Source organism: Penicillium verrucosum (genome assembly GCF_028828655.1).
Source record: "Penicillium verrucosum strain IBT 35672 chromosome Unknown utg000002l_segment0_segment0, whole genome shotgun sequence".
NCBI classification, from domain to species: domain Eukaryota; kingdom Fungi; phylum Ascomycota; class Eurotiomycetes; order Eurotiales; family Aspergillaceae; genus Penicillium; species Penicillium verrucosum.
Window position 1 is genome coordinate 4,467,603 of NW_026643211.1, and position 20,705 is coordinate 4,488,307.

Consider the following 20,705-nt stretch of genomic DNA (forward strand, 5'->3'; position numbering starts at 1 on the left):
TCGACTGTACATACCGAAGGTGGTATACTTTATCATAATTTCCATTCAGTCAAGCTTGGCTCATTTTCTTAGAGCGTAAGCGGTCGGTTTTCGCTATGTACCTTTCCGGTGTCGCGGATGGCAGATAATACCCGAAGTTATGATGGGGTCACTGCCTGTCATGTTGTGATTGGGCCGCGGCAAAAGTAAAAGCTAGTGCTTTTCTAATATTGAGCCAGTCCTCAGACACTGGACTGGAGCTCCAGGTGCTCGCAAAACACAGTGGCAGCCACGTAAGCAGAGTTGCGGACACGAAAGCAGAGTTGCGGACACGAAAGCAGAGTTGCGGACATGAAGCAGAGTTGCGGATACGAGTCGCGCACACTGAAGCACCCTCCTTTTTCTCCTCGCACCGGCGGGCGTTCAAACCCCCTTTTTGCCCCGCAAAACCCTAACATAGACATTAGCGGCTACAGAGATATGATTGTGCACTCGGGCCGGTCATGCCAATAAAGGCCACTCGGTTTTTATCAACGCTGACCATCAGGAGAGATAATGGAGACGTATAAATATGCCCCTGGTGTCTGCTAAAGTAAATGAAGAAGTTTTTATCTTTTCCCGCATAGATGACTACTTTTGCCATCACTCATTTTCCGACTACACCGGAAGCAATTTACGGAGCGGTCGTCGGTTTTATCGCTTTCTCATTCCTATTGTATCGTCTTACTTTATGCACTTGCTCATTCTTATCAACCTCTCCTTTCTTATCTTCTCGTGTTCGGCCTTTCTTATTGCGCCATGTGATTTATGCCCGGTCCTACTGGCGGTTCCTCGGATTTGGATGTACATCAAGGACCCATTTAATACTCACAGTTGTTTATTTTGCCGGCACTGGCGTCAGCAATGTTGTGCGGGTCCATTCCGTTCAAGATGCTGGCAAGAGAGCAGCAAAGCTCTCTCTCATTAACTTGTTTCCAATGTTTTTAGGCGGTGGTTACGAGTTTGCTGCTCGTCTTCTTGGAATTTCCCTCCAGTCCTATGGATTTCTACATCGAACATTTGCGTTAGTGGCTCTATTTGAGGCTCTAGCTCATGTCATAATCGTTGCTCGATCGAGGCTGATTTCATGGGAAAACGAAATGCAATTTTACGGTCTCCTGGTAAGCTTTCCCGGTTTCTCCAAATTGTGTGTGTATACTAAACCTTAGCCAAGGCCGCCAGTATGTTCCTGGCTTTGATGGTTCTACCACTAGTTAAAAAAAGGGTCTACGAAGTATTTCTTGTAACCCACATTGGATGCGCGGCGACGATGATTTACGCAGTGTGGCAGCACACCCGATCAGCTAAAGGGAACTTTTGGGTGTTTCCACTAGTATTCATATGCACCCTCGTTATCACGGGGCTGATGCAGCTAATTCGTATTATCTATCGCAATGCAGTGGTAGGAAGAAGCCATGTCCGAATGAATTTACAACCCTATGTGGGTGATGTCGTTCGAATGACACTATCATTACCTAGACCATGGGTCGTGCGCGCCGGTCAACGTATCAACCTAGGCGTTCCCTCCGTTGGAATATTTTATATTTTTCAGTCGCACCCTTTTACAATCAGTTGGTGGGAGAATGATATCAATGGCCGGGCGGTTTCAATCTCAATTCTGCTTCGGCCCCGGTCTGGTTTCACAAAGAGACTGTTCGATCGCATTGAACCAAATAGAGACTGCGGGGCTTGGATTGACGGCCCTTTTGGCCCATCGTCTGTTAATTGGAATTTAAACAGCAAAGTCGGCGACTATGGACATGCCTTTTTTATTGCTACCGGTATCGGCATCGCAGCTCAGTTGCCATATATCAAGGAGCTCCTCGATGGCCATGAAAAGGCTCAAATATGCACACGGAGAATATCACTCGTCTGGCAGTTGGATAGGATTGGTGACTATGAGAGTGCACGAGACTTACTACAGTTCCTCGTCAGGCAAGATAATGGATACGTCAGTACACAGTTCTATATCGACGACGCTATATACTTACGCTAAGCAGATGCTTCATGTCTCAATTTATGATCCACTACGTGCTCAGTCGGAAGATGATATCCAGCACATTGGTGAGAATGGGCTCATCGATGTGCATAGCGGACGCGCCATCTGGGAAAAGCAGCTCGATATAGAGATAGAAAGCCAAATGGGGAAAATGCTAGTACTTGGTAAGCCTTGTTCTCGTCATCTAATACGAACTAGCCCACTCATCACGAAATTAGTGTGTGCGCAGGCCCAAACTCGGCATGATATCAGGAACTTGGTTAGGTCACACGTAAATAAGAACGTCGAGTTATTCGAACCTGAGTTTCAGCCTTGGGGTCAAACTGGAAGCTTACGCGCCTTCCTCAAGCCGTGAGAGAGAGAGAACGGAAGGGGTACAAAGCGTCGGACGCTGGAGTGAATGGTATAGTCGCAGAGTTAGGGTAGACACAGTCACGTGGGATTACTGGTATTCTATGTCAGCATCGAGTCGCTAGGGTTCTGATGTGCTATGTAGGAAAAAACAAGAGGGCAGAATGATATGTTGAAATATTGCGGCGCCCCACGAAAGCAATAGGCCAAGCCAAAGAAATTGGTGGCGGTGGTAACCATCCATCGAGCGTCTAGTTAACCAACATCCAGGAAATTAAAGGAAGAAGCGATGGGCTACTTCGAAGGCATCATGGCATAAGGGAACCGGTGAAAAAGTAAATGTACAGTAACCGTGCCAAGCGCCCAACCCCCAGGCACTTGTGGTTGGTGCACCCCATTAGATACCCATTTTTCACCAGGTACCCAATCTACAATTTATGTATCTTTTGTGTGAATTTCCCATACAAAAGATACTTATATACCTACATGACGTAGGTGGGACCCTGCCTTGTGTATCTTACTTGAAAATGCCATACCATCCACTCTAAGTAGGAGGAGGCATCTTCACCCGTTCATCTCTCTTAAATGTCACAATTGACCTCACAGAATGGCCCCGATACATACTTCTATCATTTAAGCTGCATCTATACTGGACATGATATAGAGCCAGTCACTTGGCACAGTTAAAATGGCTGAAGAAGCAGAATGTAGTCCGGCTACGATTATAAATATTCGCATACAGTAATCCTGCGACAATTTGGAAATGTGTACGCACCCGCCCCCCCCAACTCGATTGGGATGGAAACGGACTAGTTATAACACCACTAATGATCGAAGTCCTTGGCGAACACCTGTCTGGAAAGCCCGGCCATGACAAAACCGCCGGCTTCGTTCCTGGTGCTTGGCAGGGCTACCATGTGGCATCAACGCCCGGATGACGATCAATTGCATTGTTCCAAATAGTTCAGCCAATGACGCAGGCCAGGAATCCAGTACAAAGCTCCACCCGCATCAGCACATTTCTCAAGAGCATCTAGTTGATCCCGGGTCTGTTGCTCAAGATCGAAGAGCCCTTGACGATTTAAAACGTCGCACTGGGAGAGGAGGATTATGCGTGTTGTGCGTCCGCTGGCTAAGTTAAATCCCCGAAGGTTACTCATCGCTTCTGTCCAGTAGCGGAAGGCCTCCCCAAATTGGGACCGAACGTGAGATAGCTTAGCTTGGACAATTGCTAGGCGTAATTTATCCATCTTCATGAGCTTCAGTTGGCATTGGAACACGCGGCAGAGCGTTTCCTCTACCCCTGCAAGTCTCTTCTGTGCAAAAAGACATTCTGCAAGAGCAATGATCAATGCACCCTGCTTTGGAGCTTGACGGTTGATCGCAGCCTGGAGACAGCTCTCGGCTTTGGCAGGATCGTCCAGCTCAAGATACGTATCAGCCAAGCTACATGCCAGCTCACTTGTATCTTCAAGATAAATAAGATCCTTGGCGGTATTCGTAATGTTCTGGGATCTCTCCAGGTATGACAACGATCCTACAAAGTCGCCTTGGTAACGTAATATCTTTCCCATGGTCAATTGCTGACGAAAGAGAACAGCCTGTTCCATTGCAGAATGTGCCCAGGAAGTCGGCTGCCATATCCCTAACACTTCCGTTGCTTCGGTAAGTTGATCAAGCTGGATGTGATTTAGGGCAAGTTGGATCATGGTATTCCCATACGCAGCATGTAGCTTTCTGTTGCCTTGATAAGAGGCACCGCCCGTTAGGGAAATGAAAGCAAGATCTATCTTACCGGAGAGCCGGTGGATCAGGCATTGTCTCTGCGTGAGGCATGAACGCATGTAGCTGTCGTCTAAGCCAACCGTGAGTTCTTCTGCATGTTTGATCGCGGACTGCTTCCACTCCATAGCAGAGAAGCGAGCAGATTCAATAACGTTGAGAGCTATATCAATCCTAGCCATAGGAGTCATGTCCTCAACTTTACAATAGCGTCGAGCTCGTTCCAGGGTGTATCGAACGTGCGATACTAATAGGTTTGCGTCAAGTTCTCTGTAAGTGTGTTAGTCGCTAGAGGCTCAATCGGGACGGTAGAATTACGTCTGCTCCAGATACTTCCAGGGGATCGAACGGGACGCCAGGATGAGAGCTTGTAGACACCAAAATGAATGAGTACTGCTAGAAAGCATATGTAGCATCCCATTTCTTGCTCTTTTGCTCAACTTGAAACGCGAGTTGGATACCCAGTCAATGGCCAAGGATGATTGGAGTTTGGACAATACTTTCGTCAGCGTGTCAGGGGAACATATGCGTATCAAATCATCAGAAAGGCCCAATTCAGCTGAATCTCCTTTGACAATGTCTCCATCTTTACCCCAGCGCTTCCGAGGGGAAGCTCCGCGGCACAGGAGATCTGCCGGGACTTCGTAGTTTGCGAGATAGGACAGAAGTATCATCAGACGTGCAGAGTCGGCACACCCGGTGGCCTTCAGATGTGGTATCACTTCAAAGACCATGGCTATGGATCTGGTATCGTCGCTTAGAACCGCCTCGTTCCTTCCTTCACAACGGCTGAAACCCAGCATCGTGTGCTTTGGAGTGTTTACGAAGCTAAGATGCACTGTAAATGTGTCAGCATCGTAGAATACTTGGAGTTATATACCATACATTTCACTTCTTTGATGAGATTGCCAGCCAACTCGCTTAGCTCTTTCGCTTCACGCAATGTATTCGACTTTTTTAGGAGTTTGTCAAGAGCATTCCGCCATTGACTCTCAGCATAGCGTTCCCAGCTAACTGGTAGATTAGCCAAGATCGTGCGTATTCATTCCAATACTTACATGTATCCCTTTTCCAGAACAAGGAGAATTCCAGTAAGCGGTTGGTCTGATTCCCGTGAAATCCAGGACACAATAGCATGCCATCGTCTGCCGATCCTACGAGCGTTGTATATCGTATTTTCGGGGGATTCCACATGTCCTAGCGTAGCTTGCGCTTGATGCACTAAAGTTTTGATGGACTTGTTTTTCATGTGTAGTTCAGCTAACACGTACCGGACAAGCCGCTTCCACTTTTCGGTACCAGTACAGCATGTCTGTGTGATAGTGGAAATTATCATCCTCGTGCTAATCTGAACACCCAGCTCCAGCTTAACATAGGAATGGTCAGGGCTGACCTCTACCTTAGACGACATTGTGTTGAAGGTTAGCATAGGTTCCTAGAGCGGGGTTGGCACATTGACACACAATCGATCCATGTTTGTTTTGAAATTTTGAGTTTGCACTAATCCCGAAATGGCCCAATTTTGTACGACGTACAAAATCTATCCAAATTGGGTCTAGATGATTTAGAACCTTGCACTAAGCCAAGGTTCCGTCTGTCGCCTGCTGGAACAGCACAGGTCATACCAGGAGAGGTATGCTGAGCTGTAGTAGGTACTAAAGGCAGGGTCTACCCTTCATTTTGCACAGACAAAATAGTTGTCTCTCTTGTCTACACTGCCAACATCCGATGCGCTATGTCGAACCGCCCTATAGAGGACATTATCTCCTGCCTGGCAGTAAACACAGAAAAGAGTCTCCCAAATGCTGATATCAAAGGTCACTTTTTGATAGAGCTGGTAATTGTTACCAATAGCTGGGAGATACGTGTTCCCACAGGCCAAGGTGATGTTCGTCTTCGACACACGGAAGAAGGGCAGAGGGTTGGGGTGTATATCGCGGGTGACAAGTTGAGGCATTCAGGCAAAGAAGAGATGAATGCAGTATTGCAAGCGTCTTGTGTGTTGCAGGCGATCTGGGAGAACCCTCAAATTGGTCGTACCTGGATTGTCCAGTAAGTGTCCCCTTCAGTCAAACCTATTTCCATAATAACAGAAAATAGTTGCGAGGGAGTGCCAAAGTATCTGTTAGTATCTCACTAATAGTCGGCAAGGCACATCTAACATATCAGAAGATTTAATCTATACGCGGCTCTCAACAAAGACACTCGGAAACTCCAAACTTGTTCCTGTCACTGGGATAAAGTTTCAGCCATCGCCCGCCGGCAATTTGAGACTCTTAAGGGAGAGCTCAACGTCAACTGCAACGACCCCGAACTATATAGAAAACAGGAGATGTTTCATGTCCCGGGAGGAAGTGATGTTCGCCACATCCTTGATGATTACCAACACCAACTACAATTGCTGGAAATAGGTGGAAGGAAGAGATTGGAAGCAGCGAAACACACAGACTATACAGTAGAGTGACCAGAGTCTGACTCGAAGACTGTTGCTCTAGTACTCTTCGTATTGTATCTAGTGGTAATAATACTGGTTATGATAGCGGCGTCGATCTTTCGGCTAGATACTGGATATGATAGAGAACCAGGCCCACGTATTTCCAGCCTACCCTCTTCCATAGCTAGGAGGAAGACAAGGGGGGTGAGGTGGATGGCCTAGAGGGAGCGCAAAACATTGCGATACTCAATCGTTGTACGCCAAAGTTATTGTGGCATTCCGGGCCTGGACCGCGGACTCTATGCACGCAAGCCCGAACTTGGTCACGTCCGAGTAAACGCTGGAGTCTAGTGCCTGCAAAGACGACTACCTCAGGGGCTCCATCACCAACAGTAGGAACGTGCATAAAAGACGCCTCCGACCCAACCCCTTCACTGTTTTGTTTCTCTGTTGTTTCAAGATCCGCAATTTCCAGGCCGTCGTTCTTATCATGAGACCGGAATAAAATAGTTAATGTTCCACTATCTTTGTGGGGGGACTAAAATGGCCGCTGAAGTCAGGATCGCTTCCAGAATCATAATAGTGGATCCCGATAGTGGCAGAATTGAGGAGCGTCGTGCCTGTTAGGGGAGTGTTCAAATCCAATGCCTGCGACATAGTCTTCAACAATTGCAACCTTATAGGGGTCCATTCCTTAAAGAAAAGGAAAATCAGCACGATACACAATAAGAGGGAGAAGACAAGGACGGTTTACCTCGTGAAGAGATTTGACTGAACGATATAAGTTGCGAGAGGGACCATTGAGATTGTTCGGCTCGGCGTCATTCCGGAAAAAATAGATACTCTCTTTAGGTATCTCAGTCCTACCAAGAACACGTTCCGAAGCAAAGGGCGAGTATCCCATTATATCTGTCTTAGCTGCGATCGGTTGTCGGAAAAAGCCCCGTGCCTAAAGAGTGCGGTCAGTGATGGATGCTATTCCTGGAAAGTGGGTTTAGCCTGCATTTTCAATGACAACGTTGGGACAGCGTTGCGTGGTTTCAGGGGGTGCTGCTAGGCGGAAAGCTCCAAACCGACGAAGGGCAAGTTTCAGGTCAGAGACCAGAGTGGATGATATAGGTTTATTCAGATGAATCAAAGGTAGTTTGGCAGACATTCTGATGCACGCATCCGTATGTACGTGAGGGACTTGACGACGAAGCAAGCGAGATCTCCAAGCACCTGAGATCTCGAAAGGTTTGCAGAGTTTGCAGGGTTTGCAGGGTTTGCATTACTTAGCGGCCTCAGGCTCTGGAAGAGGGAGTTAATGCCTGAGGCCAACAGGCCCAGGGAGTAGCTCGCTTGTAGAGAAACAAGTTGCCTACCAGGATAAATTCTCTATAGCGTCACCACAGGCTTCTTTTGGATGCGAAAGAGTATAGGCGAAGGCTGCACGTGGCAAACTGACCAAGACAGAGAGAATGAAAGATATTCCCGGATTGTTACAGTACAGCAGACGCAAACATGAATTCTGAAGCTGTATTTTGGTCCCTCTCAAGACTGAACTGGTCAGATGATATGTAAGATTCTCTTTTGTTTGATCTGTTTGCACGATGGATTCTATCGGTTTCTACTGTACAAGACAAGAAATGACGGTACAGGATGGATCGAAATTAGTTTCACCACTTGCACACGGAAAATCTATCTCGAACCCTCTCTTGAAACACGCTATACTTATTACAGTTACTCTTCCCCTGAACCCCTGTCTTGGCAGTAATTCAATACAGTTGTAAATGACAAAATAAAAATAGCTTCTGTATTAACGTTGAATAGTCTGGGTTGTTTCTAGAACGTTCCTTTTGTAATCCGACGGATATATGGTACGGTGACACCTCTCAAAGCTGGGGGCTTCTCTTTTGAGGCAGTCGAAGTACCAGCGTGCCACGTAACTTTTTGATTCTCATAATGACCCACACTTGAAATAAATGGACATCGGAAATGCTTTGGCTAATTATCGGCGGTTGAATTGATTTGAGGGATTTTTAAGCCACAGGTCATTTTCCAGGCGTAGCGCAGTAGCCTATACTGTGAAATTCCACTTTATGGAAATGATGATAGAAAACCTCAAATAAACGTAAATAAACAGAAAAAACTGTAAACCGCGCGAATAGGCAAGCGCAGGTGCAACAAGAACAAAAAAAACCCAAAAAATTCCTTCTCGCATTCGCGCTGGGGGATAGGAAAACCCAGTGGGAAAAACCTATGCCCAGAAGAATTACACACAAAATACCCGATACGGAGATGAATCAGCCGCGCTATTGGGGAAATCTACATATTGCTGAGAGGCTCCCCAACCACTAAATGTCACTCAGCATACCTGAAATCATAGCACAGCGCGTTTCGCAATGTCCAATGCCTCTCTCAACCGTGCAGCCATGGATACCAAGTCGTTTCGCCGGCTTGCTGTGGAGAAGTTCTCACCCGCAAGATCCGTCAGCATATCATCATCAAAGCCGCCGATGAGATCTGGTGAAAACATTTTCACTGGGCCTTCCTCCCCTACTATGTATCTTTCAGAAACTTGAACGACGACGTTGTCCATGAAGCGCTTCATGGCCACCTTGTAGTATGCTTTCAAGATATCGTGTATGTCAAAAACGGCTTGTTGTTCGTTGCTCAAGTGAACACCTTTCAATACTGTTTTCATGTCGAAACCAAAGCCGTCTTGGAGCCCGAGACCTTCAAGTCTGGCTATGACTCTTTCCTGGCGGATCGAGGATAAAGTGTCAGCGAAATAGTGGTTCACGGTCTGAAGGATTCCTCCTCGTTCATCATTCACTATCATCAGCAGCTGGTTGTGGGCCTGGCGGTATGTCTCCTCTCCGGGTTGAGATAGAACCCCTTCTATTTTCTCTCTCACATCGTTGTCGGGGATGATTTTTGCAAAAACCTGTTGGTTAAAGGAGTGCACTGCAGAGGCAGTTTTTTCGAGATAAACTATCGCAATTTTCTCCCACGGACTGGATTGTTGGCGAAACATATTCTGGAGCACAACAGGGTTGACAGTGCCAGGTAGTTCAGAGCCGCGCGACTCAAGGTAGTAACGTCGTATCCAGTCGTATATATTTTCCAAGTCACCTGCTGGTCTACTAAATTCCGGATCGTTTTCATCTTGAATTGTACGAAAAACTTTGGCATGACCCCCTGTAGCCATTGATGTAGCAAAATCATCTGCATGCTGCCGCAGGTGCATACGAAGCTTGAGCGGGCTTTGTGCTTCCAAGTCGGCACTATAGTTCCCGGTCAATGCTCTATCAACTTCGTTTTGATAAGTAGATGCTAGGCGTGTCAAGAACCTTCTCTGCTCTGCAGGGGTTTGGCGAGAAGGTCCGAGGATCTCCAGCTCTTTCTGAGTCTCCAGAGAAAGCTTTTCGATATCTGCCACAACAGCAGGAAATTCAGAGCGAATGTGGTCGTATAAAAGGTGGCCCAGAAAGGACTTCAAGGCGTTGATACCGACTCGATCTTTCTTGAGTTCTGTCCAAGGATGCTCCGTTGAGAAAAACTCTTTCTCCTTTCGATGTCGGCCCTCGATAGTTACACCCTCTTGAATTTCCTTTGTGGAGCGGTTTCGTACAGCGAACCATCCGTGAGTGAGGCGCTCGACCTCATTTTTAGCGATACGCAAAACCTGATGCGTTTTCAGTATGGCGTTCGCCTCAACATAATCAGACACTTACACCAGATTCATCTCCTGCCTGCAGCGCATCGCATTTGGTGACGATTCCAACAGTACGTTTACCTGCTGGGTCAGCGGCACGTGCCATTGAAAACCTAGTATAAGTGAGCACTTTCAACACCGAACCGGGAGCATCTTCCTTACACTTCCTGGTTGGCAAGGTTATTACGTGCATCCATAACTGCGCTAATGATACGTAAGCCCTACAATTCTTCCATGACCCTCTGACAGGTATTTACTTACAGGATGATGGTACGCTTGTCAGTCATATAATCCTCGATTAATTTCCGGATAATGGCACGGTCCTCTTCGGTTTGAAACTTTGTCGGATCTTGTATCGAGGTTAGCTAAGTCATCAAAATAGTACAGGGTCTTCTCACTGTGGAAGAGACCCGGAACATCCACAACACTGAGATGCCGATGATTTGGACCTGAGAGCTCAATCTTGAGTATATCATCTGAGAATCTTTTTTCGACATCTTCCAAATTCTTCGCCTTTGGTCCTGGTATGCCCATACAGCTAGCAGCCTGTTATGATATCAACACGGGTCCTAAAATGCCAGGAAAATGAGATCCTGACCTCATCGAATATGTCTTCGAACTCTTGGCATCCGAAGTCTGCAGCGGCCAGGGTTTTTTCGAAGGTTAGAAGATTTTGATTCAAGGTTTCATCGAGTCGCGAAGTTGGTCCTGGAATGATCGTAATCCTGGCTCGACCCTCCCCTTCTGGGGCTCGACGAAGAACGATTTGAGTGGCAAATCTTGTACAGAGGTCACTGGCCACAGGGAATGAAAGACCCGTCAAACCTTCTAGAAGGGATGACTTGCCGCTCGATTGATCACCAACTACAACGAGCTACAATTGATCAGTGAGAGTCCATGGTCGGATCCGATATATTCACTTACCTGAGGAAGAGAGACATTCTCACTGATGCCTAGTTCTCGAAGTCGGTCAATGATCCCTAAGAGCCTTACTCGCTTCTCATTGTCCAGCCCATCTGCCCCTGTAAGGTCTATAGCACGTTTCCTAGTCATTTTGCTTGCCGATGTTGAGGATGAGAGAAAAGAAGCAAGGGCAGGTCTGAGGGGATTGAATTGATTTGGATGCTGCGGGGAGTTTAGCAAGGATTGGGAATCCTTTTATTTATGATCATTTGGTCACTGCATTCAAGCCCATTCCAACCACGAGACTGAATGTAACTATATTACACCCATCCATGCAGCATTCTTTGGCCGACTTTCTTTGTGCCTGATATGCAAGTGGCTTGAAGTATGCAATGACAGAACAAAAGATTGCAATTGGCAATAGGATACCATGCTACATTATGGAATTCTTTCCCGGTAAGGTTACAGTTGTAGTCACATGAATATCCTCTGCTCTCTCCTACTGAGTAAGACATGGGCTTAGTGATATGAAGGTTCTGGGTGGCTGCCCGAAAGAGGCTTTCGCCAATGTAACTGTCAAATTGAGTCTTTTTAGTCGTCCTCAGCAAGTGCTCAACAACTGTAGTTGCGGTAAATATGAAGCAATCACCAAAGAATGCATCTCGAAGCATCCTCAAGGAAGTCACATTCTTGTACCCATTCATGTAATTGAGGAATACTGAAATTAAGGAAATATCACATTATCGCATTTTGTCTAAAGGGCTTTTTTCGACGAATAATTCGGTTTTGCTGCCGCTAACTTTATTTGGTTGCAGATAAGCCCCGTTGAGATTAGCTCTCATATAGAAAAAGTCGACCTTTAGTACTCCTAGATCACACCGGTCAGGGATAGTCTTTTGATTTCCCATGGAACTCCCCGAAAAGGCATTCATCATTTAGAGCAATGCCCCACGCTATGTATCATGTATTGGCAACAGAATTGAGGACTTGCCAAATCATGCCTGGCGTAGAATCAACTCAATCTAATTTGTTAGTTTGGTACGCACTATCTGTTAGTAAATGGTCCGACTCCTATGATGAAATTGCATTGAAGAATGGGGTGGTGATATCTGAAAGAGGTGTTCGAGAAAGGAAGGGGCAGTATTTGTGGTATAATATTTCCAGTACTATACCGCACTCATTACCACGTGATGACACATTTCCATACGATTCAATCCTTGAAATACCGCTAAGCCAGATAACGATTAGGGTGTTTCAGAATAGGGTTCTAAAAACAATTTCTATAAGGTGGTGAAACTGATTTCGATCCACCCTGTACTATAATGTCGAATACCAAGGCCGAGTCCACTCGACAATTCGGCTGCCATACAAAGTGCATCGTTTTATTAGGTAAGCAATTACCGCATAGAAGCCATAAAAAGCGGATTTTGTCAAATTAGAACGATAGAGAAAATACAATCTGTTATTTACCATACATTGTTCGTGTGCCTGATTTCTGTCATATAACAATGACTCATAGTGGTTACCAGGGAATACAATATAGCCCTACATGGATTAACAGGGTCTCCACTTAGGATCTAGGAATTAAATTGGAAGAGTTTAAAGTTAAAACTGATTTACTATTCCACTGTATCATGGTCTTAGAACTCTTCCACGAATTTGATAAAAGAATATCTGGCATGACATGATACTAGTGTGAAAACTACTTGAAAGTCATCGCTCTTAACCATATCATGGCCCAATTCATCCTTTAATAGAAACAAGTCTAAATCAATAGCACCCACTAAGACCTGCTTATCACGTATCGCACATAAGTAGATCGGGGAAATTATTAACAGTGGACCGATCATCAGTTGAAAGAGACGAGGGTACACTCTCATCTTGCCGCTGCTCATGGTTTTCGGTGTCATGATCACCTGCGGGAAAGCCGAGAAATGCCTCTGCGAGAGATGTTTTCAAGTCCTGTAGCATCTCTTCGCGAGCAGAAAGAGCCCCCTGAAGATAGGTGTTCAGCTCTCGCTGACGCTGGTTTTCTTGAAGAAGTTGTTCCATATTTTGGCTTTTCTGAGTGCCATCGTTATCATTCAAAGAACAAAGCATTTCATCAATTGCTGGATACAAATGAATGAGACGAGATTCAAGCTGGTTCACTTTGTTTCTTTGAAGGTTGAGGTTGTTGGACATAACCTGACAAGATTCCACCGCGAATCGTAATGAAGTCTCTTGCTGCGATCGTATATACTCCAAGGCAGAGACTTTTCTCTCGACCTGAACGCAATAATCCCTCAATTTTAGATACGTAGAAGAATCCACATTGATTTTAGACTCGAGGTGTCCGTGGTAGCGCCTAGATTCTTGCTCCTGGCGTAATAACTTGTCCATCAGAGAATAAAGTCGTTTCTGATAATTGAATGTGGGGTCATGTCCCTAGGAAAGATAATCAAATCAATACTTGTCTGGTATATTGATTTTTTACGCTTTCTTCAACCTCGTACATACCTCAGCCGGGTTGTCCATGGACGGACTTCTACCATGTTCTGACATTTCGCTGGTGAATAGAAAGTGACTGGAAGTTGTTTTGTCGGTTTGGGAGTGGCTAATACCAGTGTATATAAATGTTCAACAGCGTAAATACAAGAATCCAGGAACATGGGTCGCAGCAAAAATAATAAATGACCCCGCTTGGGTCAGGTATGATGGATATAAAATCGCCGTTGAACAGACCAATCAGCTGAATTCTGCAGGTCGCTATTATGCTTAACAGCAGCCTAACTGCGACCCTTGTTCCCAAGTCTACCTGCGACACTCATTCTTACAATGTTCAAATTCAAACGAAGGTACGGCAACTAAGTCTTAACCCGGAATTTAGTGGCGAGTATATGGATATACTCCTGAGTAGGGACTCACTGGGGAGTAGGGACTTACTGGGGAGTAGGGACTTACTGGGGAGTAGGAACTCACTGGGGAGTAGGGACTCACTGGGCAGTAGGGACTCACTGGGGAGTGGGGACTCACTGGGGAGTAGGGACTCACTGGGCAGTAGGGACTCACTGGGCAGTAGGGACTCACTGGGCAGTAGGGACTTACTGGGGAGTGGGGACTCACTGGGGAGTAGGGACTCACTGGGCAGTAGGGACTTACTGGGCAGTAGGGACTCACTGGGGAGTAGGGACTCACTGGGAAGTGGGGACTTACTGGGCAGTAGGGATTCACTAGAGAGTGGGGACTCACTGGGGAGTAGGGACTTACTGGGGAGTAGGGACTTACTGGGGAGTAGGGACTTACTGGGGAGTAGGGACTCACTAGAGAGTGGGGACTCACTGGGGAGTAGGGACTCACTGGGGAGTAGGGACTTACTGGAGAGTGGGGACATACGGGGGGACTCACTGGAGGAGTGAATGAACGCGGGGCAATGCGCGACACATTTTTAAGTGTCGCTGGTAAATTTTAAAATAGCACCGCCACCCTCTCTCACAAATTTTCATGCGTCCTTTCCTATACCAAGCAAAACGAAAAATATGGACACAAGCGAAAATCTTCTTGGTCACCGAACGAATACCCTCGCCCTTCAAAGACTACAGTGTTATCAGGGATGCGCAATTATCAAGTTACAGAATCTTGTATTTGAAGCGAATAATCTCACAGGAACCCGAGAAATCGCTGAGAAAAAACGTGGAGAAACTTCTTAGAATGTTTGAAATCGAAGGCTACGGCAATCTAGAACCTGAGCACAGAGTTTCCGTGACAATTGGACAGGAGGCTTTGAGAAGAGCACTTGCAAAATCAAATGTCACCCGAGAAGCACTTCTGGATCCTACGAATCAGCCATATCTCACGTTAGAAGGAGAGGATCTCATGACTTGTGTATATGGAAAACATCGTCTGAAAGCTGGCGAGAGATTCGGGGAAATTATATGGCTGGCTGATCTCTATTTAGACAGTAGGGTATATCAGCAAATGTCTGTTTTCTTTAAAAACTAACTATGGTATTAGATATCTCGACTGACGCACTCGCCTAATTGCGTGAGGAATCGATAGCAAGTGTAAGTTTTACTGTCGGCGAAATATATCGATCCCTCAGATTCTACCAAATTTCACAAAATGCTGCCCTAGAGCAAAAATAGTGGGCTAGACTTAGGTCCGAAGACTATCGGAAACAGATACGACGCTTACAACTTAATACTAATCGGCGTGACATTCTAGACAAGTTGTTACCATACATTGGACTATGGAAACCTTTGAGATCTTCCCAAATCACTAGGATGTTAGGACTCAAATGCCCAGATGTATGTTTAATATCCGTATCTTTGGTTTATAGCTAACCTCCTAGCTCCTATATCATTACTTGTGCCTAATACAGGAACAATGGGCACATCTTTTTGGCTCTAGATACGGGTCGCTTGTGGACTCAGATTCAGTGTGCCATATTAAAGGATTGATGCCTCATATCTCTCTAGTAGACCGAAAACGCGTCACCGATCTTATGGATTCAAAAAATCTATTCCCTTATGTTAGGACTACTAAAGATAGGGAGGTCCTCAAGAGCCGACTTCTCCAAACACCGGGGAGAATAATATCTCTCCACACGCTTATCCAAGATACACTATTTATTGAACGGCCAGCAAGAGCTCTCCACTGTCTCTATCCACCGAAATTCAAAGGAAGCCTCAAAAGGGTCATGCTAAGTCAATGGAAAATCATCGGAACTAGAGGATTCCTTGAAGTTCAGACCACAGAGCAGGATTTTATAATAATATAAGAAGCTAAATCCTCGTTTTCTATATCTATAATACAGCTTTGGCTTTTTGCTTATAGGCATTTTGTCTGTCAAGAAAGCCGGCTAAAAAGGATTGGACAAAACTATACATGGCCCACTGAGGATATGAGCTTAAGTAAGCTTGCTATATTAGCTTCGCGATTAGGATTTAAGTCTGATCAAATTACCCTGCTTCAAGACAAAAATGTGGCGCAACATACGGCACAAGGCTTTTTCAAGTCTATTTGCAGGGAGGACTTCTACAAGTACGAAGATCATAAGGTGCAATCAATGTCTAACAGACTTTAGAGCTATTTAAGGAACCTGCCTAGGTATATAGAGGAAGAAGTTACTACAGCCCAATTCACGACAAACGACCTAGAACTTAAAGCGAGACATCGTTTTAACAGCCCTACGCGAGAGGAGTATAATCGGCAGCGAAGAATGATTTTTGCCAACCAAATGTTTGGTCCCGATCCGTTACAATCAGAATATATGACGTCGCTCGGAGTGATAAAAGATATTATCAGCTGCTTCTTTAGAAAATCTTTATTTCACCAGCTTTAGAATGAACGGCAACCTATCCCCCCACAAAGTCTCCTAGGGATTTCCGAAGCCGCGCCTGAATCTGTCGAAACAGATATAGATTTTAAAGAAGAGCGTCCAACAGTTCAACCTGTGAACTCGCCGCCTTCTAAAGAAGCCCCCAGCTATCTGCGAACTCCGGACCAGATGCGATTGAAGAAGAGAGTATAAGCGAGCCGGTAGAAATAGACCCACACCCACCTAGAACTCCCGACCATGATTTTCCACCATTGGCGGCCGGTTTTGAGGAAACATCTCAACCAATAGAAAAGAAAAATTTCGTAACCCTTCATCAGAAGTTTGCTAAGATACTTTCAACGTGGTTTAAATCATATCGAGAAGTGATTATTATCTACCTATTCGAACCACGAATTTACTACAAATTCCCCTTGACTGGCGGATACAATCTGCGAGCAACCTTACAAGATCTTGCAAAGAACCATATTTTTGCGGTAATTAATGAGTATGGGCTAGGAACCCCGGATGTGAACAAGGTATTTAAAGAAGGTTTGAAAGAACGGTTAATACTGGTCGGAAAACGAGACAATCCAAGTCATGAAAAACAGCAGGAAGGAATATTTTCAATGGATAAACTTCGACATTACGTTTTGAATTATGATGTTCACACAGGAAAGAGAAAGGCTGATTCTACAGCCAATAGACCTGGGAAGCGTCAGAAGGATAGGACATCTGAAGAGATATATTAATCAATTTACCAATTTGGACCTATAGGCGGATTCTTATGTTAAATTCTTCTTTAACTGAAGTCCCTTGGGCCGGTTTTCCGAACAAGGGAGCCATCTGGAGAACAGGTATATGAAAGAAAGACAAAAACACCCGAATCTTGCCCTGAATCAGATTAGCTTCCATGAATTCTGTCATAGGACTGTGAGCCGTGCATTGAATCTGAGCTGTGCATTTGACGGGTACAGTAGCTGACAAGTTCGGGTTCTAAAAGATTTACACTCTTTTCGCTCTTTCTCAGGGCTGTACTAGTCTATACTAAGCTTGAGCTGTAAATTAGGTATTTGACCTATTGTATTCGATGGTATGTACATAGTATATCTTCTGTCCAGAAACTAAGAAATAAATTCATTAATATAGAGAAACCCCAATTTTCCTGGATCTGGACAAGTCTCTAAATTGAGGGGAAACGAAACGTTGGTTCAAATGGATATTATCCCTGACTTGCATGTATGCGTCATGATGGATGATCGGTAGTCCAATGGTCAGAAACTAATACAACACGTGTGTAAACAGTATGTATGCAGATGAATGGATAATATTGGACAAGGAGGGGAGAGAGAGAAGGTGAGAGAAGGAGGAGACTATCTATTGATTGATATTGCGAGTTTTTGATGTTGTTTTTGCGTTGTCATATTTCGCCTGCCTTACGAGTTGATTTATTGTCTTGTTGATTTTTGATTTTGACTGTGATATACGCTTGTTTATAGGTCCGATGTGGACCTTGATATTTGATGTTGATGTGTTTGATTTTGATTTTGAGTTTGAATTTTGATGTTGATAGGCGTTTTTGACTTCGATACGCGATTGTTTATGGACTCGAGCGGTGATCTGTGGTGTGCTTGGTGATGATATTGGTTTTTGACCTTAAGATATGCTTGCTTATGAACTCGAGTCCTGATTTTGATACATGCTTGCTTGTGGTTTGCTGATTTATGATGTTGATTTTGGGATATGCTTGGTTCATGATACAAGCTACGGCTTAGCAAGGTGCTCGATCTCGCCGCCGAGGTTGACTTTCGGGCTTAGCTTGTTGTGATATAGGCACGATTTGCCTACCACAACATGCTTTTACTACATGCTAGCTTTGCCGAGGGCGAAAAGAAATAATTCTGGAGTGGGGTGGGGGACTACGTCAAGAAACGTCAAGAAAAATATGAGCAAGGGGCATCACATCGAGGGTGATTTGACCCGGAGGTGCATTTTATGCCCCATTGAAATCATCTTATCTGCCCCATGGCATCGCCTTTCAAACCACGAAACCAATGAATCAGCACACTACCAAGCTAGCACCCGCCGATAAACCAGCAGCTATTTAGTGAGCGGACCGGGAGGAGCGGAGACCAAGGCCCCGGAGCTCCACGGGCAGGATCTGAGCTGGAAACCGGTTAAGCCGGTCCGCATACTCTGCTTCATGAGCAGAGTATAGTGTACCCTCGTCGACGATTTCAATTACCCTCCGACGGAAGCTCACAACGGCCCCGTACCAGTGATAGACATGATCTTCAGTGCCCGTGGACTTGTGCTTGGACATTGAAAATTCTGCAAAAGCCTCGGGAGAGCCGTCCAGTTCGACACTTGACGGGAGGGGTTGACGGTGCAGGAGCCAGTTCCGGTACCTAGTACGGCGAGAACGCTAGCATAAGAAACCAGGAGTTAGCAAGCAAGAAGCTAAAAAGGAAGGCTTAACATAGGGGACCATACTGAGCAGCCAGGGTGGATACCATGCTCGAAGATGTGGTTTCGCGCGAGAAGCCGGAAGGAAGAGCAGAGCCGTCTAATCTCATCTCCTAGCTCGGCAAGAAAAGGGGAGGGAAGCAGCCAAGTCGGGACGAACGCGTCAGAAAACGCGTTAGTGGGATCGTAAGATCCCCACATCAAGTTCAACCAGGCGATTAAGGCGAGGAGTTCATAAAGGTGCCCCTCGATACCGGTGGGAACCTAACGAAAGGAACTGGAAGTCAGCAAATGGAAATATAAAAGAAAAGAAGGGGGGAGAAAGGGCTATTTTACCCGCTCGCAGGCGGTCCCGGTTTGATGACAACGCTGGCAATCATTTGACTCTCCGGAGTCCTGAAGACAACGGAACGTAAAGCGGGGACCAAATCCATACTGGGTCCCAGTGCGGATCCAGTCAGCGACGTTGGCTTGGATGCAAGTTAGACAAGCCAGGATCTGGGATACTGCGACTGAGAACTGAGGACGGGGTAGCTGCCTGCCGGCGCTATGAGGGACGATCTGTTGCTCGGACATGCTGCTTGATCTGAGATAAATAAGTGAGTTAGTCTGAGGCGTGGTCGGGCGCAAGAGAGACAAAGAGCCTTTTGAGGCAGCGGGTATGTATGGGCGAGACAGGTGAAAGAACAGGCGAGTCCACAAACCTTGTGAATGAGCGTGGCGGAGCAAAGTGAGAGTCCAGTTCAATGCAGGACAGAAGCTGAAAGAGAGGGAGCTGCTAGCAGAGGATATAGTAGGTGAGAAAGACGCTTAAGAGGATTGGTGGATGCAAAGAGATGCTTGGAAGAGAAAGAAGTTAAGTTGATGAGAGGTGACACCAGAAGAAAGAAGTAGGCAAGAGGTGAAAGAAGTGTGCGGAAGTGATGCTAAGGAACTACGTTTACTCACTGAAAGAATGACGCTCTCTATACTAGCAGATGGGTTCTTTTCGGCCGAAAAGATCTCATTATGAGTCTATATGCAAGGTGAGGCGACCGAGTTTAAAAGCGAGGGGACTGCTGCTTCCTCAGACCAACTCCAATCTCTCAAGCAACCCCGCGAACAGCCTCATATTTCCTCAAAACGTCGCGAAAAGCCAATCATCACGTCAATCATGGCCGGGTCCAGTGATTACATAACATAAATTACAAAACATGAAGGATAAATCAATCCTCCGGTATGCCGAGTCCATTATTCTAACAACAGAAACAATGTGTGTCTCGAGTCGGGATATGACAAGCGTGTAGGACGGTGACGAACTGTTTGGTCTCCACGTGGGGTGACACCCGATATTGTAAGTCAAAAAGTTTTAGATCTAATTGAATTTCACTAAGCAATAGCATTGTAAGGGATCCGCCCCGTTTTATAAACTAGGGATTCAACTCCGAGAGGTCTAAAATATACAAACACCCCCAATGAGATGAACATGCAACCCCTCATCCTGCTGCACAGATTCGTTGATGCGTTGACATTCGCGACGCGTCACCCAAAAATCCCACTCCTGCTTTGCCCAAGCAACGGTTCTTTCAAACATGATTTGATCCATCTTCTTGTGGATAAACGCCCGCTGTTCCTTCGATGATAGAAGGTTGGTTTCCTTCAAGCAATTCGCGCATAATGTATTGATGTTGATGCGCCGCTTAGCAGGTAGTAAATAGGACCAAACGCAAACAAGATAGGATCCGGGCTCATGTGCCGTAAACTTGATATTCATGCG

General features: G+C 45.7%; 6 protein-coding genes across 6 annotated transcripts; 2 read left to right on the forward strand and 4 right to left on the reverse strand.

Moving 5' to 3' along the window:
• Window positions 1-1,500: 1,500 nt before the first annotated feature.
• Window positions 1,501-2,372, forward strand: N7516_007307 (NADPH oxidase family protein; the record flags this gene model as incomplete). The annotated part of the gene is made up of 4 exons (XM_057220027.1): window positions 1,501-1,523; window positions 1,591-1,969; window positions 2,019-2,181; window positions 2,236-2,372. 4 exons carry the CDS (start codon window positions 1,501-1,503, stop codon window positions 2,370-2,372), a joined length of 702 nt encoding a protein of 233 aa, XP_057074118.1.
• Window positions 2,373-3,309: 937 nt separating this feature from the next.
• On the reverse strand, window positions 3,310-5,561 carry N7516_007308 (tetratricopeptide repeat protein; the record flags this gene model as incomplete). Its single annotated transcript, XM_057220028.1, has 4 exons — window positions 3,310-4,420; window positions 4,469-4,988; window positions 5,036-5,160; window positions 5,209-5,561. The coding sequence occupies 4 exons, from the start codon at window positions 5,559-5,561 to the stop codon at window positions 3,310-3,312; spliced, it is 2,109 nt and encodes a 702-aa protein (XP_057074119.1).
• Window positions 5,562-5,885: 324 nt separating this feature from the next.
• N7516_007309 (uncharacterized protein) lies at window positions 5,886-6,614 on the forward strand (the record flags this gene model as incomplete). The annotated part of the gene is made up of 2 exons (XM_057220029.1): window positions 5,886-6,202; window positions 6,323-6,614. 2 exons carry the CDS (start codon window positions 5,886-5,888, stop codon window positions 6,612-6,614), a joined length of 609 nt encoding a protein of 202 aa, XP_057074120.1.
• A 2,332-nt stretch (window positions 6,615-8,946) lies between these two features.
• Window positions 8,947-11,337, reverse strand: N7516_007310 (dynamin family protein; the record flags this gene model as incomplete). Its single annotated transcript, XM_057220030.1, has 7 exons — window positions 8,947-10,254; window positions 10,304-10,397; window positions 10,447-10,488; window positions 10,546-10,633; window positions 10,683-10,830; window positions 10,883-11,158; window positions 11,209-11,337. The coding sequence occupies 7 exons, from the start codon at window positions 11,335-11,337 to the stop codon at window positions 8,947-8,949; spliced, it is 2,085 nt and encodes a 694-aa protein (XP_057074121.1).
• A 1,647-nt stretch (window positions 11,338-12,984) lies between these two features.
• On the reverse strand, window positions 12,985-13,731 carry N7516_007311 (uncharacterized protein; the record flags this gene model as incomplete). The annotated part of the gene is made up of 2 exons (XM_057220031.1): window positions 12,985-13,614; window positions 13,687-13,731. 2 exons carry the CDS (start codon window positions 13,729-13,731, stop codon window positions 12,985-12,987), a joined length of 675 nt encoding a protein of 224 aa, XP_057074122.1.
• A 4,856-nt stretch (window positions 13,732-18,587) lies between these two features.
• On the reverse strand, window positions 18,588-19,525 carry N7516_007312 (uncharacterized protein; the record flags this gene model as incomplete). Its single annotated transcript, XM_057220032.1, has 3 exons — window positions 18,588-18,908; window positions 18,977-19,213; window positions 19,286-19,525. The coding sequence occupies 3 exons, from the start codon at window positions 19,523-19,525 to the stop codon at window positions 18,588-18,590; spliced, it is 798 nt and encodes a 265-aa protein (XP_057074123.1).
• Window positions 19,526-20,705: the final 1,180 nt, after the last annotated feature.